The 27,557-nt window shown below is 47.2% G+C and overlaps 1 protein-coding gene across 6 annotated transcripts in view; it reads right to left on the reverse strand.

The window, feature by feature from the left end:
- The window catches only part of LOC123646463 (aminopeptidase O (putative)), a 349,846-nt gene that overhangs the window by 140,158 nt on the left and 182,131 nt on the right, over positions 1-27,557 (reverse strand). For all 6 annotated transcript variants that reach the window (XR_006737901.1, XM_045563458.1, XM_045563459.1 and 3 more), the window contains 2 exons: positions 12,548-12,737; positions 8,735-8,841 (listed from right to left, as the gene is read on the reverse strand). Coding sequence is in view for 5 of the 6 variants with exons in the window: in XM_045563458.1 (XP_045419414.1) it covers positions 8,735-8,841; positions 12,548-12,737 (297 nt within the window). In the remaining variant the exon portion in view is untranslated. The remainder of the gene's footprint in view (positions 1-8,734; positions 8,842-12,547; positions 12,738-27,557) is intronic.

Here is a 27,557-nt window from a genome sequence, read left to right on the forward strand (position 1 = left end):
GATGTGGAATTATGCAGCAAGCGAAGGATATTCTAAATAGAGAGAACATTAAAAAAAGGCATGGAGGTAAGAAAGAGCAGGCAGATGGTAGGAGTTATGGGCTAAATCATATCCCTCAGAATTTATATATTGATATCCGAACCACCAGCACCTCAGAATATGACTGTATTTGGAGATAAGGCCTCTCAAGGGTGGTTAGGTTAAAATGTGGATGTCAGGGTGGGCTCTTTTCCAATCTAACTGAGTTAGAATCTCCTCGTAAGAAGAGGAGATTAGGACATGCAGAGAAACAGCAGGGATTTGTAGGCACAGAGAGCATGACACTGTAAAATATATATTTGGTCTTTGAACCCTTTCTTAGTATATGACTCCTAAAATCCTGAAAATCTCCTAAGTGATGTCTTTGCATGCTAATGAGTTGACTGATGACTGGCAGCCCCTAGGCAGCTTCAGGACAGGCCTGGTCACAGGGAGACCAAGGCAGGGTAAGAGGGTTGGGACTTTCAACCCGACCTCCCCCCAGCCTACAGGGAGAAGGGCTGAGAGTTAAGTTAATCACCAGTGGCCAATGGTTTAAGCAGTCATGCCTACATAATGAAGCCTCCATAAAAACCCAAAAGAACAGGGTTGGAAGAGCCTCCAGAGAGCTGACCATGTGGAGGTTACTGAAGGGTGTTGGCCTGGGGCCCTGTACCCCACATACCTCACCCTACACATCTCTTCACGTATATCCTCTGTAATATCCTTTATAAGAAACCAGGAAACGTGTTTCCCTGAGTTCTGTGAGTTACGCCAGCAAATTAATAAAACCTGAAGAGGGTGTCAGGGGAACCCCAATTTATAGCCAGTCAGTCAGATGCACACATAAAACCACCTGGGGCTTGCCATTGGCACCGGAAGTCGGGGGCGGTCTTGTGGGATGGAGGCCTCATCCTGTGGGATCTGACACCGTCTCCAGGTAGATGTGTCAGAAGTGAATTGAATTAGAGGACACCTAGCTGGCGTCTGCTGCAGAACTGATTGTTTGCTTAGTGTGTGGGGAAAAATCCCTCACATTTGGTCACAGAAGTTTTCCGTGTTAATTGTTATGGGTGAGAGCAGAGGAGAAACAGTGTTTTTTCTACTCAGGGCTTTCTATAGGCCAAAGAGAGAGGCCTCAGGAGAGACCAAACCTACTAACATCTTGGTCTTGGACTTCTAGCCTCCAGAATTGTGAGAAAATAAATTTCTGTTGTTGAAGCCAGGCAGTCTCTGGTACCTTGTTATGGCAGCCTGAGCTGACGAACAAGGTGGGCTTCGATGAGCTATTTGGAGGGTGGAGGGCAAAGCAATGAATGGCAAGAGACGCGACAGGAAAAGCAGACAGAAGTGAGGGCGTGCAAGGCCTCGCACGCCGTCTGAAGGAACTTGACGTTTTTCCTGTAGGAGAGGGAAACTTTCAGAGCTCCTTAAGCAAGGATGTGGCAGAAGCATGCAGTGTTTTAAGGAGAGCTCTCGAGGGGCAGTGAGGAAGGGCAAGACTAGAGGTAGAAAAACAATTCGGGGCTGTTGGATTGGTGTTGGCAAGTGACACAGCTCTAAACGGAGAGAGAGTGGCACTAGGGGGTGGAGAAGACGGGTTGAATTGAGGAAATACTTTCGAGATAAAATGAGCAGTTGTTGGTGACGGCTCCCAGGGAGGAGGGAAGGAGAGGGAGGAGTTGGAACTCCCAGGCTTCTAGCCTGGATAGCACGTGGACCTGTGCCACCACCCATGAGCTCCGTAGGTGAGCACATGAAGGTGGGGAGAGAAGATGACCAGTGAGAGATGCCTGTAGAGTAGCCAGGCAGAGATGTCAACGGGGAGTTCAGTACTTGCATCTGATCTTTAGAGAGAGCTGGGCTGGCGGGGGAGTCTTGGGAGCCAGCTTAGACCAGGCTGTGGCCGGTGGTGCCCGTGCCCCACCCATGTCCCCGGGGCCCCTTCACCATCTGTGTGTTCGCCAGCCCCTGGCACGCTCTGTGAGACGCTTTGTCAGAGGGTGGCCCCAGGCTGCCTCAGCCTGTTTTGCCTGTGAACACAGAGAGCCGGAAGTCGCTGGGAATGTGCATGTCTCTAGCCAGTGAAACACATTCAGGGGTATACACACTCTGGGTGTCCCCTGCCCTGACGGGGACAACTGAGGGTGAGCCATGCTGCCTCCAGAGCAACCCTGTGTGACTTGACTTGATGTCACGGCACCCTGGCTTGGCCTCCTTCTCTTCTCACTTCCACTTTCCTTTCCCTTTCCGTTCCTGGGAACGCTTCCTGATAAATCTCTTTCACATAAGCCTTGTCTCAGGGTCTGCCTCTGAGGAATTCCACCTAACACGGGGTTTAGACGACCCCTCTGGGAGGACATGCAGCGGACAGTGGAGGCCTTGAGGAAGACCAAGTCTGAAGAGGCAGGTAAACAAAGAGAAGACTGTGGAGGAGATGGAGGAGGAACAGCAGAGAAGAACAAGGAGAGCCAGAGGAGGGATGGCCACAAAAGCCAGGTGATAGAAACTTCCAGAAGGGAAGACTTGTCAAAGGTATCAAACAAAGTGGAGGAGTCCAATAAGATAAGAATGAGGGCTGGGCGAGGTGGCTCACGCCTGTAATCCTAGCACTCTGGGAAGCCGAGGCGGATGGATCGTTTGAGCTCAGGAGTTCGAGACCAGCCTGAGCAAGAGCGAGACCCCATCTCTACTAAAAATAGAAAGAAATTATATGGACAACTAAAAATATATAGAAAAAATCAGCCAGGCATGGTGGCGCATGCCTGTAGTCCCAGCTACTCGGGAGGCTGAGGCAGGAGGATTGCTTGAGTCCAGGAGTTTGAGGTTGCTGTGAGCTAGGCTGATGCCACAGCACTCTAGCCTGGGCAACAGAGTGAGACTCTGTCTCAAAAAAAAAAAAAAAAAGATAAGGAATGAAATTTGTTTATTGCATTTGGTGATCCTAAGGGCACAAAAACTTGAGGAAAAAACCGCTTCCCTAGACTGGTGAGGGCACAAAGCAGATTCCAGAGGGCTGGAAATTCGTGAACACTGTGGAAATGAAGACACATGTTTTGATGATTAGATGAGGGTGCAGCATTCAAAGAGGAGATTATTAAAGTTGGGAGAAATGTGAGCATAGTTACCAGTTATGGGGAAGCAGCTGAGAGAGGGAGCGTTAACGCCAGGGGACGGGGGTGACGATGGAGCCAGGTCCTAGAGGAGGAGGGCCTCGGGTGGTCGGCACGTTGGGCAGGGGTCCCCAGGATAATGTATTTTGGGGGCCTGTCTCCACAAAGCAAATAAAACAAAGATTTTTCCCATTAATTACCAGAATATTCCTTAAATTGGTTGAAGCTTATAGGCTTTAAACTTAAAAATAAGACAGTATAAATCAACAAAAAGTGTAGCTAATTAAATTCAGGTACAAATGCTGTACTGAAACATAAGGATATGGTTGGCTTTCATCAAGATAATTAAAAAGAACTGCCCGCCCTTCTTGGTGCGCAGCAAGACCCCACCCAGCCAACCCTGTGAAAGAGAGCGCTCCGAGGTGCTGCTCTGGGAAATTAAGGTGACCGGACAGTTGTTCCAGACATTGCTGTTATGCCTGCAGGAGCTCGTGAAGGAACTGCTGTCCTCCCTGACAGGATAGGACGGACCCCACTTGATGGTCCAAAGCCATGTCCGGATCCTCCCTCCCCTTCTTCCTCACAGGCACAGGGTTAAGCCACGATCTGTGGCAAGGCACACTCATTGCTGGTCCACCTGGGGAAGTAGAAATTTGTCTTTAGCTGTATTAAGGCAGACAGGATTGCACTTGGGTGTCTGAGAGGTCAGGGCAGTTGTGGCCGTAGATGCATTTATGGAATCCAAGAGAGGACACAGCTGATGGCCTCAGTTTCCCAGAGGGGCAGGAGGCAAGAGAAGGGAGGGGGACGGGGAAGGTCTGGAATAAACACTGAAGGCAAGGGACAGGGAGCTGGCCCAGGAAGGGTGAAAGGATTCATTCGTGGCCCATGCCAGGCTCTCGGGCCCCAGGATGAAGGAGCAGGAAAGGAAGACTGAATCTCGGGCTGGCGGCAAGCACATGAGGGCAACAAGGGACTCTTGAGGGAGGGGAGCTTTTCCGAGAGGCAGGCTCCTGTCACTGCAAATGGGTGTGTCCCTACACACGGGGGCGGGGAAGACTGCTATGTTCTTCAGGGACCAGAAATAAAAATTTTGAGAAAAACTTTAGAGGTGAAAACTTCAAGTATAACAGAGAAGGCTTACACATGGCAGACTTTTAAGGAAAAAAGTCTTACTATTTTAAATGGAATGGATGGTGCTCAGGCCCCTGTGCAAGTTCACAGAATGCCCGTGGCCCACACAATTTATGTGGGCTCTGGATAGAGTTACATACGTGGGGGGTTTGCCCCTATTATTACTGCATGCTTCTGTGACCAGGGGGTGAGGCATTCACGGGGAGGGTAACAAAGATGACCACATTTATCTAGCGCTGTGTCCACCGTGAGGCAGCAGCTAAGATTAAGGGCTGTATACATGGGCGCCTGTCAGTGCCTCCTTAACAGGATACATTTTAACGTTTTTCTCAGCATGAACTTGACTTTAACAGTGAATCCAGAAAAAAGGGAAAGTGATAATAAATCACAAACAATAAAAACTAACAGAGATTTCTTCTGACCTTGACACGGTAGCTCTTCCATCCCACCGGGCCTGTCAGAATATGCTAACTGAAAGCACTTAGAGAGAAGCTGCCGGAATCCAGCTGCACCCTAGAGACAAGAGGCACGGGCAGCCTTCCAGAAGCCCCCTAGCATCTTCTTTGGCAAGAGCCACCACTGCTGCGCCAGTCAGGAGAGCAGCTTCTAGGCAGGGACAGACAGCAGGAGAGAGCGGAGCAGCGGCAGGACAGAACGCAACAGCAATAAAATCAGACTTTGCCTGGTGGACAATTCTGCCCAGGGCTAGTGCAGAGGTGAGGGAGAGTCTGGAGAGAGCCACTGGGGCCTTGTATCCGGGAAAGACATCTTTAATAATTTACAAATGAGAAAGGCGTGGAGTCATTAATGTGACCCTTAACATTTTGAAATTCTGAGCAAATCGCCCTGCCTCCAGAGCCTGTGGCCCCATTCCAGGCTCCCCAGCCAATGAAGGCTGAGAAGGCTAAGAAAACACAAGAAACCTGCAACCAAATGAAATTTACGACTAAGTCAATCTACACATATTTGATGCAAATGCAACTTACAACAAAGTCAATCTAAGACACAGTCTAAGAGCCCCGTGATTCAACAGTGGATGCGTGGAAGGCACCAATGGAAAACAGTTCTTATAAATTACTGAAATTAATAAGTCAGAACCAAACAAAATTTTCATTTTTCTCTTCTCCATTAATACTCTAGTATCTATAACCAACAGAGTTTGAGTTTCCTTTTTTACCAATATCTTTTGAAATATTAAAACAGATGTTTTCATGTGTTAAACAACAAAGATGCTTGGTCCAGGGATATTTTTTCACCCTAACCTGAATGTCCTTCCAGAGTTCAAGATACCTGAAATGTTTGTTTTTTTTTTTTTAATGCAACTGAATGCTATTTCAAGTCCCTTGAAGGCAGAAATATTGTGCAAGAAAAGAGGATAGTTTCAATCCCTGCATTTAAATCCCAGTTCTGTTCTTTATCATTTGTATGAAGTTAGGCATGTTATTTGGTCTTTCTTGGTATTAAGCCATTTAAGTGTTACATTGCCAGCAAAAGAGGTGGGGAAGCACAGGCCAGGGAGGTAGAGGGAAATCGAGAGGTGTAACATACAGCAGAGAAAGAAGAAAGTATCTTAAGAAGAAAGTGCTTTTAGAAGGAGGGAGTGGTCAACTATGTTGAAAACTGCTGCACAAATCGTGAGAGAAGTTTCCATCGTGTCTGCTGACATGGAGAAAACTCTCAAGACTTTTAAACTGTTCTCGGTCCATTATTTTAAGACCATGGGGTATTTTGAAAGAAAGGAAGAAAGATAGATAATGTCTCTGATCACTGTATTTTAAGGGATGTCTTTCCTAAGGTCTCATTTGCATGTTAAAACAAAACAAAATATGAGAACAAATTTTTACAACTCTGGTTCTTCCTTTCAATAATTTCTAGGCTCTCTATGCCCATGTAAGGGAGAATTCTAGGGGATGGGAGTAAACTAAACCTAGATTATATAATTCAGGGCAGGTTCAGGAACATTTCCTCCTCATTGTAAGCACATCTGATAACAGTATTTTCCATATTGATATACAATAAGTCTTTCAAATGCAGTCATTTCATCGTTAGCCTAAATTTAGGCAAGCACAATTTCTGAATACTAAGACAAAGAAAAACAAATGCCATAATAAGCCTTTTAGCACAAAGGTCTAAAAATACTATGGGCTTCTCCCAACTGCACACACAAAGGAAAAGATCGAGGCCACCGGAAGCTGGGCTGACCGGCCCCACGGAAGGCAGAGATGACGGCCTCCTCGGGTGCACACTGACCTCCCAGGGCGTGCTCTAACTGCTTGCAAGCTGGAAACACATCTTATCAAAACTAATATTAATTATGATGTCCCCCGCCCTCCCCAAAGGACAGGCACAGGGGCATCAAGGGATTTAGAGATGTGTAGAATGGAGACGGCCTCTTAGTTGGAGAAATTGAGTCTTTGACAGGTGAAGGCACTGGCAGTTATGCAGCTCGCATGTGGGCACGCTCCTGGGTCCGTGCCCACATGAAAGCAAACCTCTCCAACCCTCGCTCCCTCTGCCACCTCCCCAGTGCTGCTTCCCGTGCCAGCACAACCTCTCTCACGGAGTCTGCACCCTCTGGCTCCATTTCCTGCCCTCCCATTCATTTTTCTGTCCGCTTCCGTCCGGTCTCCTTCTCCACCACTCATCAATAAATGCATGAAGGTCAAGGTCACCCACATCCTTCGTGTAGTGCTACTCTCTTTCCCTTTTACACACTCCTTAGCAGCGTCCAACATCAGCCGCTCCTACCTTCTTGCCTGGGGGTCCTGTTTTTCCCCATACATTCTGATTTCCCCCTGATCCCTTGCTGGCTCCTCGTCTTCCTCCTGACCTCTTCTTTCACTTCCTCTCTCCCTGGTGATTTCAGTGTGTTCAGAATTTAAGTGTTTTATAAGCTGAATATGCCAATCTCTCCAATGAGCTCCTGACTTGAAGACCCCAGAGTTCTTGATACTGAATATCTATCTGGCATCACAAACTTAACATATGCAAAACCAGACTCTTCATTTTTTTTACCCCTCCCAAGCCTGTGCCTCCCAAAGTCTTTACCATCTCATAAATGGCATCACTATCTACCCAACTGCTCAAGTCACAAACCTAGAAGTCATTCTGCAGACTCTCATTTCTCTCTTCTCCGACTGAATTCCCCGACCTCCCTCCTAGAAGCCCTCCGGTCAGGCTTCACAGTCCCTCCACAGCACTGCTCACCACCTGTGACCAGCTGGTGCATGCAACAGTGTCCCTACTAAGTGGAAGCTCCGTGAGAGCAGGGACTGTGTCCTCTTTGGCCACAGGGGTAGCCATCCTGCCTGGCTCAGTAAACACTGGCTGAGGGAACAGAGGCAGGAACAGTGGCGCTGGGGTGAGATCGCAGGTCTCCTGGCTCCTGGCCCGCTGAGCTTCCCACCACTCGAGGTGCCTCTCCTAAACAATGGATGAGTCAGCTTGGGAGGCTGCAGTAGCGTGCAAGTGCGGGGAACTTGGCCATGGGTACGGTAGGGCGCAGCTCACCACGCCCTGCGTTCTGCTGTGCTGCACAAAAGCACCAGCCAGCCTCCCTCCCTGGGGTCTGGCTGGCGCGGTGCATTTCTGTTAGGCTTGTGCACTACAGTTGCTGTCAGGAGCCGTGGGGGTGTTTATTTAAAAGCAAACCACAGCAGCAGAACCGTCCAAGGTAGGCTTCCACCTTCAGGGGGCCATCTAAGATGGGGTGGGCAGAGGAAGCAGCTCCTGGACAGCTTGCCTTCCCCCTCCCCGATGTGACAGGCAGATTCCAAACACTTCACTCTAGTCAAGAGGGGGCAGGATGGAAGCTTCTGTTGCCATAGCAATCTCAGTGCTCCTGGGGCCTAGGCACCAGGTTTCAGATAACTAGTGAAGAAAAGGAGCAGAGCAGAGAGGGACAAGCATGGGAAAATGGCAAGAAGTAATCTTGCAGGTGCCACAAGCCACAGTCTACAAACAAACTCAGGAGCTGGCAGTGGAATCTTCCTCTTGCACTGCAGCCCAGCAGTGGCTTCCTGCAGGGCCACATCGGAAACAAAAGGCCCCATTGACACACGCATCTGTGACTACTAAACACTTAGGAATCAATATTTTCCTAAAGATTTTTTTCCCCTTTGGCTTTAAAGGGTTACTATCTGCCAGGCTGCCAAACCCCAACCTTCTCCACGTCCACAGCCACCACATGAAGTGACTATTAGAACTTCAAGTGAAGAATTTGGTCCCGGAAATGGCCTCATGCTAGTTTTTTCCTGAATAGAGTCACCAGGAAAATGTCAGAAGGCAAATCGAAACCCACACCCTGAAAGACTTAGAACAATCACATCCCCGGGAGGATGAGTAACCCGGCCCAATTTAATTTAGAAAGGAAACACAGCAGATTTAATCAGATGGCTTGGATGTGTCTGGAAGGGAAGAGGAGGGAAGGAGGGAGAACGGGAGGTGATGGGAGCACGGTGGTGCTTTACCTTAACACCTGCATCTCCTCCGGGGAGTCCCGCAGCTCGTCCTGGAGGCGACGCCAGCGCAGGCAGGCCCTCAGCTCTTGCTGCTCCTGGGCCTCAGAGGGGGCGAGCTGCTCGGGCACAGACACAAACACACAAAGCACAGTCATTGTGGTCCTGGTGGAACGGCTTGCTCTGTTTCACTGGGGAATGCCATGGGCTGCCCCCTGCTCTCACCTTGCGCCACCCCCCAGCCCCAAGAAAATCAAAGGCCTGAAGGAGCCTCTTAGTTCCTCAAACAAACACCAACCGTGGAGCTGGGACAGCCTGTTTGGGAGAGGTCCCCTGTCTTGAAAACCATCCACTCCCCCAGCACACACGTGGCCTGAAGAGAGTGGGCTTCCCCAGGGGCCATTTCTACCCCGATTCCCCCCTGGTCCTCCTTTCCTGCTTTGTCTTTCTGCACAGGGTGGGGAAGGCCCCTCCATTTACCTCCTGTTTTTCCCAGCCCTCAATTTCGCTAAGGACTGTTTACAGTGGAGCCTGTTAATGCAACCCAGATGACTCTGTTTGCGTATAACCAGAAAAGCACACTGCCTGGACTCACTCTGGGGGAGGGGAAGGCCATCACACTCCATCCGGCTGCTGTCACACAGGCATGCTCACCAGGCTGCATGGCTACCGTCTCTGTAAGGGATGGCAGCAGGACACCCACTGGGGAGGGAGACTGTCTAGTATCTACAGGCATATCTGGAAATCAAAGGTCCCTAATAATTCATTCACCAGATATTTACTGAGTCTCTACTGGGCCCTGAGGACATTAGGGACAGAGTTCCTATCATGCGGAGTCTAAGGGAGAGGGAGACAGGTAAGAACACTAACATCAGAGCGCAGGTGATGGCGGAGGTTAGGGAAGAACCCAGACGCCCCTGGCCAACCAGGGCTTTCCTGAGGAGGTGGTGGTGACTCAGCTGGTCCCCAAGGAATGCAGGTGTCATCCAGGGAGGAGGGATTCCAGGAACGGGGAGGGCATGTGCAAGGCACATGGCGACTGGGAGAGGGTTACGATCTTAGAGAATGGCAAGGGATGCGGTCGGGCCAGGAGCAGACCACCATACAGGGAGGGAGGTGCCGGGAAGGCGCAGAGGCCAGGCGGCCAACAGACTTTGTGTGCCCATTGTTAGGAACTGAATTGTGTCCCTCGCAAATACGTATGTTGAAGACCTAACCCCAATGAGACTATATTTGGAGATAGGGCTTTTAAGGACATAATTAAGGTTAAATGAGGTCAGCCGTGAGAGCACAGTGAAGGCAGCCAGCGGTCACATGCAAGCCAGGGGGGGACCTCACCAGAAACCAACCCTGTTGGCACCTTGATCTAGGACTTCTAACCTCCAGAACTGTGAGAAATACGTGTCTGTCATTCAAGCTGCCCAGTCTGTGGTATTTTATTATGGCAGTCCGAGTAGACTAGTACGCCTGTGAAGGACTTCAGATTTTATCCAGGTTGATGACAAGTTATATGATTCAATCTTGCAACTCACTCGATTCACTTATCCCGGTGGAATGCCACTCTGAGCGGAATGCCAGTTCCCATCTCCTCGGTCCAAGATTTCACACTCCTCCTTGCTGTGCTCTCTAATGCTCAGTGCTGCAGAGTGCAGTCTCCGGGACAGCAAAGTGACCCAAATGACTGCTGCCACCAATGCATTCTCATACCCTCTTCACTGGTGGAGGCTACTGTTGACCTGGACTGTCCCATGAGGTGGCACTCGCCAGGGACCAGCACCAGCTCAGTCTCACCCTTAAAGGAAGAGGTCAGAGTGGTGAACGTGCTCTGGAAATGGTTCCAAACTTTGTGCTGGAATCTAGAACGGCCACTTTGCCTCAGGGGTGTTCATATTTCCACATCTGGATGAGGCGCTGCATGTACCGTGAGGGATGGATGACAAGGCGGGTCGACTCCTATGCGAGGCTAAGGCGAAAGGAGGCCAGAGAACGCTCAACTCCTGCTTTCCCTGAGGCCCCCAGCAGAAGTCACCGCCTCCACAAAAACTTTCTGAATCCGTTCACACCTGACCTCTCCCACCTTTGAACTCCCACAGAATTTGGTGTTTATCTCTCTTTTCTAACTTACTTTCTTCTTCCTTCCACTGAGTGTTTTTCTTATCTTCACAATTAGGCAGGGCTGCATCTCACTCACCCTTGCATCCCTACAGAGCTGGCACAGAGCGGACAGGGGACGTGCGCAGCTGGGAGATGCAGCCAGCTGGCCTCTGACAGTGGGTGTGGACGTATCTGAGGCAGTCAGAGGCAGGACCCAAGCCAGAGGACTAAGGGTGACCACCTAGAAGTATAGGCAGGGTGAAGGGAGCACTCTTTGGGGATGCAGGAGGTGAAAGACAGAGATATCATTATCAGATGCCTGAAACACACTAGCAATGGCCAATACTAGCACAAATCTGACCATCGCAGAATGAAGTACCCAGGGGAGAGATCATGACAGAGGCATGTTTATATTAAACCCTTGCTGAATGCCTACTGTGTGCAAGGGAGAGGGGAATACAAAGAGGAAGAAAACACTTGTTTCTTGCGCACCCTCCACGGGTCAGGCACTTGCTAAGCTCATTCACACATTATCTCATTCAGCCTGCAAGATTAAGCATTCCTATATCCAATCTACAAATGGGGAAACTGAGGGTCAGGCAGGCTACACAACCTGCTTGTACTCACTAAGCTGGTGAACAGCAGAGCTGGGATTCAAAGTCTGGTGCGACTCAGAGCCCAGCCCTTTCCCTGTATCCACCAGGTGGCCTCTCTTCACAGGACTCTGTGTGGCAGGGGACAAGGCTATGCACACCGCCAGCTCCACAGCCAAGCTGTGAAGAGGACAGCAGGATGAGTAAGACCCCGCTCCATTTTAAAGAGATCACAGTCTAGTAGTGAGAATAAGGAAATCACACTGTAGAAGGAAAAGGGAAAAAACGAGAAAAAAGAGGTAAGTATCAAATATTGTGGGAGTTCAGAGTTTATAGGAGAATAGCACTGAATTGTGAGTGGGGTGATAGGTCTGGGCTACCCAGGGAAGGTGACTCAAGCTGGTTAGTGAAAAATCAATAGGATTTCAACAGACAGAGGACCTTGAACGAAATCATACAGGTGTGTACAAACTTGGGAATTTTGGAAAATGTCAAATAGTCCAGTGTGTAAGGGGCAGGGATGGTAGGGAAAAGAAGTGACCCAAATATTAGGAACTCAGCAAGTAAGCAGGAAGCAGTTTAGTTGCTCACTGTCCTCGTTAGAACTGGTGGTCAATTCTTTAAAAGTAGAGGTTGCAAACTGGGAGTGTGTTGATCAGGTCTGGCCTCTGGGAATGTTTGGTTTAGTAATATTTTTTAAATTAGTAAGCTTCACATAAAAATCCAGGTTTATGGATTCCCTTAGAAAACTAGAAGCCCAGCTATACTGAGCCCTCCCCTCTTCATCATGACAATTGTTTAAAGCTGAGTAGCAGTTGCCAGATTGTCCTCACCATTCCCTAATCTACGACACCAACTGCTTCATTCCTCATTCGTTACTTGTGGACAGACATCAGACGGTATGACTCCTGATTTCAATACACATTCATTTGTTTGTTTGTCTCCTCTCTCTCCTGTCTCCAGATCACGAACCCCGCAGAGAGCAGGGGCTTCCATCTCTCGTGTCCATGCTATCTCCCCAGCAGAAACAGTGCCTAGTGCAGAGTAGGCACTCGGTACATAGCTGTTGAATGAACGAATGACTATATACAGAATGTGACTCCGGGTAGTGAAGTGCTTAGGGTCACTTTAAGCCCACCTGCTGTGCTTTAGCCCAGAATACATCTTCCAAGTGAGTGGCAAACCCTTCACTCAGCCACTCCTCCGTCCAGTCGCGGGCCCCGATGGCTAGACCAAACCAGGCATGAGCAATTTCATGGCAAAGACGGGTCCCACAGAGATGGCTCGTTCCTGTCAAGGTGCTCTGAGAGAGGAAGATGATGTGTGGGCTGTGGATAATGGGGGAGAAAACACATGGAGTCTTGTTAGAGCCTGTCCTTGTGCCCACCCCATGGGGCAGCTTTCTTAGCCTGGCGAGCCTGTTATTATCGTGTGCATGCTAGATCATGACCGATGGGCTTGTGGCTTAGATGCGTTTAGACATAAATAAAGTGGCAGTTTACATTTCTGGCAGCAGTTCAGGTTGCCGTTTCTGCCAAGCAGTTGTCTCCGTCATCAAACAGCTATTACCTGTAATAAGTAAACTGCACCAAAGTTTTACGCTGAAAAAATTACAAGGCAATGGAAGCATTTACTCTGAAATCTGGACTGTAAAAGAAGAGCAGGTGTGAGAATGTGAAGCACATGCTGTCAGAAGAGTGATCAAAGAAGACTCTTCAGCCAAAAATCCTAGCAGCTTACAAGCAAATTGAGAAGTCATGCAGAAGGACAGAAAACGCCAAGAAGAATGGAACTAAAAATTTTCCATTTCACACCAGGGCTGGTTGCGGAGTTAACAAACTAACAGGTGCCGTGGATGGGTGAGGTTAAAGGGCGAGTGTGTGTAAGGCAAAGGTTTTCAGGCTATCTGTAGGCGCTTAGGGATTCACGTGACATAACGAAATCATCCTGAGAGACAGAAAGAAGGTAGGGAGTTAACCCACCCAGGTGTGCAAACGGCCCCAGGGCTGGCACCAGACAGGGAGATTTATCTAATCTCATTTTCCATACTTGTTTTGAAACCCAAAATACCACGATTAAAATTGCTTAGATGACAAGGGAGGAAGGGGACCTGAAGAAAGACGAGGCTGGTAGAATAACTTCTATGCATCCACCTTTGGCATTGATAGTTTTTCCAGGACTTGTTTACAGTCTTTCTAATGAAGAATTTGCTCTTAAAAAAAAAAAAAATCTCTCCTCCATCAATTGAACAAAAACAGTTGTGAAACCTTCCAAATTAAGAAACTGTACACACCGGTTCCTTTTTTCAAAAGCCATTTGTTTGCCATCATGTTGGCTCTGCACAAGCCAAGACTGCTTGCAGATTTTTCTTCCGCCCCCACAGCCACCATTAGAGAAAACCCCACCTATATTTCCCTTGCACAACATTACCCATTCAGCTCAGAGAGCTCAACTGCAATCGAGGGAGTCGTGTCTGCCAAAATAAAACAGCTTTCATGTGAAATAATAACAGGGCAGGCACGCAAATGAAAAAGCATCTGCCAGGTATTCTGAAGAGTCTGCCAGAAACCCCCGAAATTAAAACTGGAGTTGGGGGCATTTAGGACAAAGGGGTGCAATGCAACAGGCCCCAGCACTAGTGCAGAGCACTAACTCAAAAAATACAAAAACAAAAACAAAATAACCATGGAAGGAAGGAAGGAAGGAAAGGAAGGAAGGAAAGGAAGGAAGGAAGGAAGGAAGGAAGGAAGGAAGGAAGGAAGGAAGGAAGGAAGGAAGGAAGGAAGGAAGGAAGGGCCGAGAGGCACAGGAGCTAAACTTCCTTTCACTGAGAAAGTCACCCCGTTGAGAAGACAAACTGTAGAACCTGGCATTTTCAAGTAAATGACCCCTGGCTCTGGCATGTGCAGCGCTACAAAGAAAAGCCAGAGAAATGTACCGAGTAAATAACATTCCAGACATACTGCTGGCAGCGGTTCGCCCTTTTGGCTAAAACAAAACAGAAGTAACTTCAGGCCTTATAAACAGTCTCCCAGGCGAGCCTGCATGGGAAGGGTCGGCCAGCCAGAGACACAGACAGACGTGCACACGTCCTCACAGAGACTGGATGGCCGGCTGTCTGCTCAAGCCAGGAAGTTTCCTCAAGCCGATGACTGTGAAATCATAGCAAGGAAAAAGCCTCCACCACTGCGCTGTTTTGTCCCAGTGTGGAAGCCTTGCCAAGGCTCATTTATGCAAACATAAAAGTCTGCGAGGGCCTGAAGGAATGCACAAAAGCAGCCGTGTGGGGGGTGGCATTTCATTTTCCTGCCCTTTCATTTTTTCCCCTTGAACGGTCCTTGCTGTCTCCACCAGACTTCCTTCCCCACCCTTCAGTACTCTGGACACACGACCCCAGCCTCGGTGCATCTCCGTCGGGCTCGGGACAGACGCTGGCGTGGCTGGAATTCAACCTAAATTCCCGTTTCCCATCCTCAGTCCTCTCCTCTGAGGCGGGGAGAAATGTATTTCCTACTGTCCTTTGAGGGAGACAGAAGCTTAAACATCCTCCGGGATCGGAAGGAAGGGCGTTCAACTTGATATAGATTACCCTATTATCAGTGGAAAACATGACCTTCTCCCTGAATTTTCCGGTTGGGAACCTGACTGAATCCTCCCGTGGCCTGCTCTGCCCTCTAAAGTAGGGTTTTACTTACCGGACACTCTGGGGCTATTTCCCTATGAAGGAAATGGCTTCTTTCTTAAAACTGAATTAAAAACATGGAGTAAGGTTTTAATAACCTTTCTCAAGGGCTGTTAACAAAATTCTGACATAAAAGGACTGATAGAATATTCTTTCAAGGAGAATTTCCTTCTCTCTTTTGACCCTAAATGTCAGAATTTCTCATGTTACGTAGACTTTTCAAGCCTCTTACCTTTTTTTTAAACTGCTTTCTTCAACAGTGAGTGAAGAAAAGTATAATAATGTTTTTAAGTTCACTTCAAGGAGCGATATTAAATATTTCTCTGCCAACAGATTATCTCGTGTACACCTTCAAAACAGAATGAACTTTTAGAATTTTCCACTCCTACCTTAACCTTGACTCCTAAGGCTCACCCCGGGCTCCTCACACATTTATTCGTGGTCCCGATCAGCCGGCCAGTGATCAGTCTCCACTCTGACAAGACCCACTGGAGAATGGGTTTTTTTTATCCCTCCCGAAAGGGTCTGTGTCAACGGCCTCTACAAAAGCCAGATTGTCCATTCATCATCGTTACAGAGGAAGGGAGATAATCACTTCAATGACATCTTCATCCTAAAAACATTTATTTCTTTTTTTTTTTTTTAAATAATCGCAGTTTATCATTTTTCCCAAAGAAGAGATGGGCAGGAAAGTGATATTTTAAAGCTCAAAAAGCACAAGCGCTCTTGCTTGTATTCTCCACCACAAATCCTCTCTGGCTACAAGTGGTGGAGGAGAAGGACGTGGGCAGGCAGGGAGTGGTGTGGGGGCCGCAGCAGGCCGCGTGTTGTCATTCTTTCCCGGGAGACCACCGGCGGGACTGCCTCCTCCACAGAGGCCGGGCACATTGTACGTCTGCCGCCTTGCCCCTCGAGATTAAAAATATCACGTCTGGTCTGCAAACAGTTTCTCAAGACTGTTCCTGAACGCTCTCTACCCACCCAGATTAGAATGCTGTGTTCGTTAATTTAAAACATGCTTCTAGCAGAGGAGGAAGGAGTGCCTTCATTACTCCCAGGAGCTGCTCCGATCCTTCGGGAGGAATTCAATTTGGAACGGAAATGGAGAATTTCATCAGATCTTAAGCAGGAGCTGGTATTTGATTTATTTCTGCTTTTTCCAGAGAGAGCTGACCAGCATGGCCCATCTTGCTGCTCAGGGAGCGATACAGCACTTAGCCGCCCCAGCGAGACGCTGCTGCCACAGCAGGTCAGAGCAGGCTGCACACTGGAGAGGACAGGAAATGGCTTTTGGTTAAGGACAAGAAGAACCCCCAGGCCACCCCTCCCATCACACTGAAGCAGATCCCAATTCCCCTCATGGGGAGCAAATCTACTTTCATACAGATCCTCGGGAGGCCTCATACAGACTTATATTTATCAAGCTTGAAGTTCTTGTGGGGTCAACATTTTTCACAATTTCAACAACACATGGAACTCAATATCCCACAACAGAGAAGAAGGAAGAACCAAGAAGGAGGGAAGCCAGGCTCCTTTCCCTTTAAGGTCAAATGGGATGGTTCTAAGGGTCTTATAATCACTTGGAGGCAACTTTTGTTTGTATGATTTAATTTCTTGCTAATCTAAATTGGACAACTGAAATGGAGACTCACAGTAGCTTGGGCAGTCTGAAAGGGAGGACAAATCCTCATTACCCCTCCCCCAGGGTCATAACATGTTTTCTCTTTCCTTCATAAGGTGTAAAGTGGTATATGCCAACACTGCACTGTCGCATTTACAAATCGAATGCTCATTCCTGCCCCTTCCTCTCCTAAATGAAATCCCTAGCCCCCCTTCCCTGAATGCAGTCGAATGTAAGGGATGCATCTGTTGTCCTGAAGGCAAAGGGGTGGCCCAGATGACCTGGCAGGACCCTCCTCCCCTCCGGCCCTGAGACTGCTCAGCTGGGAATAGTGATCTTCCATTTTCCTCATCTGGCACCTGACCGTGGTCACACAGTATACACAGTCTTTACACGTGAGCCTTAGGAGATGACGCAATATCCTTTGGGGGCTATGGGACTTTCAGTAGCCTGAAGTGGAAACCAGTTCTAAAAACCTGAAGAAAACTTGCTATATCTGATCAATGGTTACAGGGACCTAGGTCTGAAAGAACAAGCTAATGTTAGTTGGTATAAGTTTTCTTTTAACAAATTCTGAAAAACAAATACTAAAATATCTGCTCACTTACCTAAATGAATTTTGGCTCAAACTGTTAACATGACTATGGCCGACAGCGACTGAGAAAAGCCCAGGGCCACATTCGTTACAGTTGAACCACAAACATATCCTCCTTCTAAGCACTTATATTGCTTGGGTGTTTGCTCAGCGCCAGGCGCTGTATTTTACACACGTCATCTCCTTTGCTCTACCCTACAACCTCAGGATTTTTATTATTACTAGATTTTATTATGATCTCATTTTATAGATAATGAAAATGAGGCACAGAGAGGCAAAGTAACTAGCCCAAGGTCACACAGCTGCCAAGTAATGGAGCCAGTATTTGAACTCACACAGTCTTGACTGGGAAGCCTCACTGGGACCCCTTCTGCTGGACTCTCATCCCTCTGTGCCAGCTCAAGCCCAGTGGTGCCATGATCATTGTCCTCCCAGGAGTTCTATCTTCAGAGTACACCAAAGGGAAGCCACTAGCCATGTCCTAGGACCTCTGTTCCCTAAATCCACATCACAGCCAGAACTGGCCCAAAGTTACCAGGCCTATTGATCAGCAAAGCTTCAGCCTCTTCCTGGTGAGAGGAGGGGAGGGGAACAGGAGAAGGGAGGTATGTGAGATCACTATGGGCCCCCAAAGAGCTGAAATTCCCAAACTCAATGCCTAGTTCTTCATAACCCTGTCCTATGCTGGGAGTCCCTGGTGGGTCACAAGGACACATTTCAGACAAGCAGGTACAAGGGTGCTTAGGTCAGTCCCTAGCGTACGACTCTTGAAGCCCAGGAAAGGCAGCACACCAGTCTGCCTCTCCCCGGCCTCTACCTCCAACCTATTTTGCCAAAGCCTGATATTCTTCTCAAATAGAGATTGGTTTAAAGCAGGTCACAAACTCAAAGGGCTACAGAGCCAAGAAGATAACGCAATGAGGGCAGCAGGTAACGAGATGGATGAAGTGGATAAAAAGATGAGGGAAATAGACTAGACAGGGAGAGAAGTGGAGAAGGAGACGGGGAACGAGAGAAAGAGATGAGGGAAGAAAAGAGTAAGATGAGGGAATTAGATTAAAAAAAAGCAAGACGCAGATAACAAGATGAGGGAAATAGATATAGGTAGCAAAAGGAGGAGAATAGATGAAGTAAGGAAGGCAGACAATAAGAGGAAGGAAGCAGGAAACAAGCCTGGGAAGTGGCCAACAAGATGACGGAAGTAGAAGCAGAAGTGACAATATAGGGAAGCAGGTAACAACAGGGTAAGTAGACAACAAGGTTTCAAAACACTACGCCAAGGAGTAGGAGCTCCAAGCTGATAATCTCTGAGTTAACTCCTAAATTTTCTTAGGAGAACAGGCTGTGGTTCAATTTCACATGGAGGTGCACATGACTCATACCTGGATCCCACCACGGTTCACGGTGGGATCTCACAGGAAACAGGGAAGGGCTCCAAAGCAGGGGGCAGGTGACAGTGGGGAGGACAAAGGCATGGGGGACAGGCAGTAGAGAAGGGGCTGGGACACCAAGTCATTGTTGCCAGCTTCACAGTTGGGTTTGGTGTTGGCCTTGGCTTATTGCTAACGGGAAAAACAACAGCATGGCAACAATAAAACACAGACGCCACCTTGACTCTAGAAAACAGAGACCACCTTTGGCTCTGTGGCAGCTCTGCAGAGGCTGCAGAGTGCTTAGCTATTGACAAGCAGAGCAGCGGACACTATTTCTGTGCCACTGGGCAACACGTCCAAACAGAACACTGTCTAGTCTTCAGCCCTGTATACTAAATGGGGCAGCTCTAGTGCTCCACTGTCATGGAGTTGGTCACACCTACTCGGGCTGCCCTGCCTTAGGAAGTTGGTATCTGGTGGGTATGGTCATCAGAAAAGCTCAATAAAGCTGCAAATGAATGTCTCAGGTTTTAGAGCTAAAGTAATTCGAGATAAAGAAAAGTACTCAAAGTACCCTCTTTGAGTCTTAAAGGACATGTTCTGCCTTGAAGTACACATTTTAGAATCTCATAGGTAAGGACAAACAAGTAACTTTTTGTGAAGTTACTGAACATTCTGGAGACTGTACATTTTGGACAGCAGGGGACACACCCATACCCACACTATGTGAGCAAATATTTATGGTAGTTGAACATGTCTGGATCATCCCTAAATTACTTATGGGCTGAAAGCTGTGCATTTTCTGTAGGATCTGGAGAACTGTTCTGGTAAGTAAGTAATTAGCAATTAAAACCTGTTGGCAGCCTCCATTGGAGCATGTGGATGACAAAATGTGATTCTCTCCACTCCCTCACCTCCCCACAGCCCCCACCCCCATCCTCCCCAACCAGGGTGATGATGTTTGTGCCCATAAAAAGAGCTAATAAAATTAGCCTCCACTGTGATACAGGGAAAATCTTTATTTAATAAAATAATGCATCTTGCTTCATTCCCAGAACAGCAATAAAATGGCACAACTGAGAGCCATAATAGCTCATCCAGTTGGTTTTCACCGCATGGGTAAGAGTCTGTCATTTGTGGCCATGCGGAAGCCTGGAAAGCTGCTTCATGAAGGGACACGTCGGGGCAGCTTGCAACCACCCTCAGCAAGAACAGTCTGGTTACCGGTTTCCTTTGAAATACACTCTTTGGATCCACAAACCAAGTCTTCCCATGTTCTTTGTCTAGAAAAAGAAAGTCGTGGGGATTTCCCAAAGAGTACTCAGAAGTTAATTGGTGAGAGAGGCATCGCTTGTTTCCATAACTGAGAGCAAGCATCCAAGCCCCAGCCGGGCACTCTGGGAATCTGCAAATCCAAGGCAGACTCAGGAGTATGTTTAATTGCCCTGCTGGGGGCCGGTGAAAGCACACACGAAGCAGAAAGGCCGGTCTGTACAGCAATAGGCCTGAACACAACAGAGGTGCTACAGGCTGATAGAGAGTTCTGGAAGCAGAATGTTGGTAGGGAAGAAAGTACAGATTACCCCTGCCAGATAACTACACTGTCGACTAGATTTCAAAGCAGGAGGTTGCTTTGGATAGGGACAAGCAACAGAGCTGCCTCAGGCATTAGAAGCAGTTCTGTAATTAAATCAAAGTTAGATCCAGGAAAAGAGAATTGAAGGAAGATAAGTTCAAGTATTCCCTGACAGTTGGGTGGAAGCAGCAGCGGTGATGAAGATGATGATGGAGAAGAAAGATTAGAAAAATAAAACGATGATAATACTAAACACTTAGACATTGCTTACTTTTCCTAGGCAAAGTCTTACATATGTTATGTTCACTACCTGGTTCAATTCTAATAACCACTCCATGAGGATGAAATTATTATCATCCCCATTTTATAAGTCAACTAAGCCACAGAATAGTTACATGACTTGTCTAAAATCCCCCTGTTAGTATGTGTCAAAGCCGATTCCAACACAAGCAGCCTGGCTCATATACATGTTTTGCTTGATCAACACCAGCATGTATCAGAATCACCTGGAGGGAGGGTTGCTAGATAAAAAACGGCACACTCAGTTACATTTGAATTTCAGATAAACAAGGAATAATTTTTAGTGGGTGTTTCATACCATATTTGCTAAACCTGGCAGCCATACCTGGAAGGCTTGTTAAAACAGATCACTAGGGCTCACCCAGAGAGAGTCTGATTCAGTAGGCCTGGGCGGGGCCTGAGAATCTGCATTTCTATCAAGTTCCCAGGGGATGTTAATGCTGCTAGTCCAGAGACCACACTCTGAGAGCTACGGATCTACACAATGGTGGCTGCACAGCAGCATTATTTTTTATTTTTTAAATTCATTGCCAAAGTTGGAAAGTGGGAAGATTTTACCTAGAAATCTGGATTTTTAAATTATATTGAAAATCTAGAAGATTTGGCCACACTAGGCAACATTCTTTTTTAGGAACTGACACAGTTACTCTGTTCAAACACACACACACACACACACACACACACACTCTCTCTCTCTCTCTCTCTCTCACACACACACACAGAGGAGTCTAATGCCAAAGGGCAATATTGTATCATTTCCTAAGGACAATACTAAGCTAAGCATTATACGTCATTTCACAGATAAGAATATATAATAAGTTCCCTGTTATGATTCATCTAGGTTAAATTTGTGAAACAGGCAAAATCTACCTGGGAGGTCCCCCGTCATGGACGCACATTCTTACTTAGCAACTGCAGCTGAACAGCAGCTGGCCCTTTCAGAGGGGGCTTGAGCTCTCCAGTTTGCTGTGGTCCTCACCACTCCCTCCTGTCTCCCTGCCACTGGCCGAGCCCACTTGTCGTTTATAATCATGTGGGTGCTTTATTTCTTCTTATAGCAGGATAAAGAGAAAAGTGAAATGTTTCTTATATCCACATCTCTATTGAATATAGACAGAGAAGACCAAATGTTTCTTACAGGATGCTCTACCCATTCACGAATTTATGTTTGCTGCCTGACCCCTGATAAGCACTTGGATTTAACCTCTAGTTTTTCTTATGAAAAACTCTATTATCAACCTTGTTTATGGCTACAAAATGATTTAGCAAATTCTTGCTTCATGGAGAGGGCAAAGACTCAAATTTCTGCCTAGTTCAGGTCAGTCACTACAAATTCCATATTAGCAAAGGTGGAATTAATTAGGTTTATTGTATTTTTGAAATCTAAACAGTTTCAATTACTACTAGACACTAATGGCTTATAATGAAGGCAGAGCTTGTTAACTAAGCAAACAACTGGCATGTTTGTTTAAAGTGTAAATAGAAGGAAAATTCATGAATTAAATGAATGAATTCACTGATTGTTCTCCCTTGGCTGTAAAGGAGCATTCAGCTGCCACAATATATATCACCACCTTTGTTAAAAGGATTAGCCTGCTTGAGTTATCTTTATCCAGTCAGAGATCTTCTCAGTGGTCGCTTACAAAGTAAATGTCTCTCTTCATTTTTCAAAGTACTCATCTGCATCAACAAATGCCATTAAGGATAAGGAGTCACCTGGCTATTGGGGATTCATAAATAATTGAGCTTTTAAAAACAATAGCATATTTCCTAATCTCGAATTGTGACTGTGACTCCACAGATAGACCAAGGCAGCATGCTTGTTGAGATAAAAGGACAATATGCCTCATATTTTCCAGGGTGGTCCTAGAAAGTAGGAGACAGATGGTCATTCTCAGAGGTATTCAACTTAACAGCATTTCCCTTTAAAAGGTAATAAACCTCACCAGAAACAAAAATAAACAAAAGGTTTTGCTCTCCAAAGTCTCCTGGTTTTAACTAAGCCTTTCATTTAAAATTATGAGCCCTGTATTTCTTCTCTCCAAATGGAACGCATCAGATTTATGGGATATCTATAGCTAAATCCCATTTCTCTGGATGGCTCCCTTGATTCATCATTCCTTGGATGTCCTCACCATGGTGAAAGTGTGGGCGAAGATCACAGGAATTCTTTTCCTTCTAAATAATTCTTCCTGTCCATGTCCCCATTCCTAGACGGTTGCCTCCTCGTGATTTGAAAGGCCCCTGGGTCTGTTTGGAATGTATTCAGCTGCAAGTAACAGAAAATATAACTAACAATGGGACATGCAGGAGAGGTTTGTCCTTTCTCATAACAAGACCTCTGGAGGGGGGCAGTTGCCGGGGTTGGTTTAGCCACTCGCAATGCAGTCAGAGCTGTAGGCCCTTCTGTCTTCCCATCCTTTGTCCTCTTTCCAAAGCTTGCTGCCTCGCACTCACAAGCTGGCCACCACAGCTCCAGGCATCACGTTCATGCTCAACACAGAAGAAATGTGTGGGTGTCATGCCGGCCACACTGATCTCTTTCATCAGGAAAGCAACTTTTCCTAGGAAGCCCGTAGCCAAAGTCTACCCTTTAGTTACCTCTAGCTATGAGGCAGCATGGGCAAGACAAGTGTTGGTGCTTCTGATTCTACTGTGGAGGCTCGACAAAGAACCGGGTCCCCCGTGAACAGACACAGCACTCTGGCATAGCCCTCTTTCTCATACATAGTAGAAAGTCATCCCTTGGGTTATCTCTTAGAATAGCAATACTTTAGGAAGGGGTACTACATTCAAATAACTCACACTGGAGTTAGCAACATATCACATTATGTCTTTCTAGGCAGGAGGCATTCTGAACATGGGGGCTGCAGGATGGGCAAGTAAGGGCACCTCAAAGACAGGTTACCTATTTCTCAACCACATGCTGGCTGGCATTCATACCTTCATTTTACCTTCATACCTTCCACAGACAACCAAACACCTTTAGAGCTAATGGCAATACTAGACATTATAGGGGTTTTTCAGAACTCAGACTTTGGGGACAGAGCCCTGGGTTCGATTCCCTGCTCTCCCACTTGCCAGCTGCATCACTGTATTTGTTTCCTAGGGCGGCTACAAAAAGTACCACAAATATCATAGCTTAAAACAATACAATTTTTCTTTATTTTATTGTTCAAAAGTCTGATGCAGGTCTCACTGGGCTAAAATCTATGCTGCCAGAAGTTAGGACATTGGCCTTTGTGTGTGTCAGGTGGGAGGTGACTGCAAGGGGAATAGAGGTCTTCGGGGGTGCTGGTCACGCTGTCTTTCTCGGTCAGGGCGCTAGTTACGGGGGCGTATTCAGTTTGTGAACATCCACTAAGCTGTATGTTTAAGACACACTTTTCTGCATGTAGTATACCACAACGGAAAGTTAAAAATAAACAGACAAACAAATACCCTGGGAGGTCTCCATCTTCTCCACGGAGAAATTAAAGCAAAGATGAAGTTAAAGCCCTATCAGTATGGACAGAGCTGAGACCAGAGACGGAAGGCAGCCTACCCCCCTAGTTCTTTGAATGTAATGTATGCGAAGCCAATTTCCAACACTAATTATATATGTATTTTAAATCTCTTGAGGACAGGTATTTTTTTAATTTGCTTTTGCTATAGAGTCACATTTCTATTCCAAGTGAAAGGTACCTTGTCTCCTTCAGACACACCTGTGAAAACAGAACTGATACTGTCATACATCCCTGTCTGCTTCACTTTCTTTCAGACACAGTGAAAAACATGCCACAATAATAAACCCCTTCTCCGTCCCAACCAGCTGGAAAATTACGTTATGATTGGAATGACATCATTCAGCTACGACACTGAGCCAGCGGCTGCTCTGAGAAATCTGAGTGAGACAGTGACAGCATGGATGTGAATGCCACTCAGCAATGAATTCCACCCTTTTTATTAGTAAATGGCTTTTTTATTGCCGTGACATTTTGAAAATGAAACTGCGACACTGCATTGTCTGAGGCCATTGATCACCCAACATCCTTTATCTATGAAATGAACAACATTGGCCAGGGGTGTCCTGTTTCAAACCGGGAAGACAAGAATGGGGCTAGAGGAGAGCTCATTTTAAATAACCAGCTGCAAAGGGAGAAGACCAGAGATGCGGGCCAAGGCAGTGGTGGCTCCCAGGGGATGACTTAGTGTTCCCTCTCTCTCTCAATTGCTTCTAAAGTGATCTCAAGTAGTAGTGATAATAATACCATAAGCATTACATAATAGTATCTACAACAATACTCTTTTCTGTAGACTTTTGATGTTGTATCACATAATACTCCAAGCAAAACCCCAGCATGGTTATTAGGCAACCACAACATCATGATGAGGCCCCGACCCTCCACCTTTTCAACTTTTAGGTTGAACCATATGAAATTGCTGATTATGTGACCATTTTCAATCTCCCCAAATGGGCAATTTCATATGGCTCATCCTAATAGACTGCCTGCTCCCTAGTGACCCTCCTCTGCAGAAATGTTGGGAGTTTGTCGTAAGATGTAGGGAAATTCCCAAGCTGCTCAGGCAACAGAGAATTAGAAATGCTGTTGCCACATGCCGTATAAAAGTGCAGACGATACGTCCAGGGCAAATGACCGTCTTCGGAAAGAGCAGCACCTTAGACCAGGGCCCCCTCTGTCCTTTGCCTGCTCAGCGTGAAGCCAGGTGTCTTAGGTTAAAAGCACATCCTCAAGTCAACAGCAAAAGCAGGAGGAGTGGCCAGAGCAGGGAGACTGGAACACAGCTGGCCCTGACCTTTGAGGGAGGCTGAGGACCGGCAGGTGATGTGCTGCGTGCCGAAAGGCCGCACCTGCAAGCCAGGGGCAGGGGGCCGGGACATCACTCCCAAGAACCTGGGATACCAACCGGGTGGTAGCATCTCAGCTGACCAGTCTGTCAAGGGTGCCTGACTCTTGCACAGTGGAGTGAAGAGCCCAGGTAAGAGAAAGCACACTGTTTCCGAGCCACTCCCCCCAAGGTGAAGACGCAGGCCATACTCAGCAGGCTGCCAAGGAGGGCTCTGGGAAAGAGTACAGGTTGGTCTGATGCAGGACTAGAGGTGAGGGGAAAGGTGAGAGTGCACAGAGGACGGTCAAGGAGAAGAAAACTAGTCCAGGGGAAGAAGAGTGAATGAGGCAGCGACCTGCGGACTCGGAGGCCTGCTCAGAGCTGGCTCGCAGCGGTCCTGCTGCAGCCGCAACAGGTGGGAGATGGGCTGGGCCGGAGAGATGAGCTGGCGCTGAAGCTGGAGAAGGTGTGGGACTGGTTCTGGAACTCCTGGCCCCGTGAACCAGAAGGGCTCTCACAGGCCCCACCCCTTCCCATTCTCATGTGAGAAAACCAGACCCAGAGAGCCGGAGTCCTCTGTGGCCAGGGGGGGAGCGGCCTGTGTGCCGCAGCTACTCAGTCAGCCCCAAGTCCGCAGGCGTCTTACTCACAACTGTTTTACAGAGGCCCTGTCACGTCAGAACCGACGGAGACCCCTTGCCTGAAACCGGCGACTGACCCCAAGCTAGAAGCTTGTGGTGACTTAGGGCAGGAATCAGTTGTGTGCCACCCTCTGCAGCCACCTTTGCAAATGCTTCTGAGATGGATGTCACACCCTGTCACAGCAGCTGACTACGAAGATGCTCACTCTGGGAAGACAACTTGGCCTTTTCTTCAGCTGACAAAGGGCTACCCTTAAGGAAAGTTTCGGTTTTTTATTTTTTATTTTGGTGGTTGTTGTTCACCAGTTTCACGTGGGAGGAAAATAACCACACACAAGAAAAAGAAAAAATTTCATATTATTTCTAAGTACAAAAGGTCGATACTTTTCACGGCTTTGTAAGTATAATGATTTACCTGTTTTCAAATTTTCTCTTGTTCTTTCATTCTTTTTTTTTTTTTTATTTTTTAAGGCTCCAAAATTTCACCTTTGGGTTGAACACATCTGTGGTAAAAAGGCCTGGCCTGAAGAAAAACTGGGTTATGCTAAAGCATCACTGTGTGTCACCTTAACTACAGCATGTTTGCTTTTGCAAACACTGCAGTGTATGAAATAAAATATTAATAGCCATTACCTCAGTTCTTCTGAGAACAGACCTGAGTCACCGTTCTCGTGCAGCCTGGTTTCCACACAGGCACCTCGCCGTGAATGCTGCTCACGTTATGAGGCGGTGGAAGCCTCAAAGCCGGCAAGACCAAACCGAGCATGTGTTTTTATTCCATAATGTCATGGGAACGTTGCTTATTTTGGAGACCAAGTTCACTTCTCCTGATTTTACCACCTATTACACATTTTAAGACTAATCACCTAAAAATGTACCAGGAGAGATGGCAAAATTATTTTTAACTTAGAAAGGAAAATATCGGAATAAGATTAACATCTCTGTGATTTATCAGCGGCTAGATTTGCAATCACTCAGCTGAACTCTCTGACACTCGAAAGCAACGAAATATTTGTGTTAACGAATATATTTCCAATGCCCCATATTTGTGCATTGCAAGTGGACGTAGTCAGATTTTAAGACTTTGCGTGGATGGTGTTAACTAGGCCAAAGACATTCAGCTTCCGGGGGGCTGCTGGTAGATCTGGTTTGCCCGACTCGCCCTCGGTGTGGCCGCTGTCTTCTTGATAAGCTTTAGGCTCTCAGTGGCCTAAAAACCAACTGTTTGACAGTTTTGTGTATGATGATGACACAGCAGAGTTAAGTGAAAGAATGAAAGTCAAGCGGCCAGCCCAATACCTGGCACACAGTGAACACGCCACAAATGTTAGCTCCCTTTCTCCTGCCCCGCATCTCTCTCCTAGACTGGTAAGTGCTTTCAAGTCAGTGTTTAGAATTGATTCTTCAAATCCCCCATGAGATAGTGTAAAGTGAACATTCCGCTTTTATTGGCGAGAGGCCGAGAGGGGGAGGATGGAGAATTTTCTCTGTGGGATGGGATCCTGGCACAGTCAGAGGCTGGACCAAAGC

Source organism: Lemur catta, chromosome 10 (assembly GCF_020740605.2).
Source record: "Lemur catta isolate mLemCat1 chromosome 10, mLemCat1.pri, whole genome shotgun sequence".
In the NCBI taxonomy this organism is placed as follows: Eukaryota; Metazoa; Chordata; class Mammalia; order Primates; family Lemuridae; genus Lemur; species Lemur catta.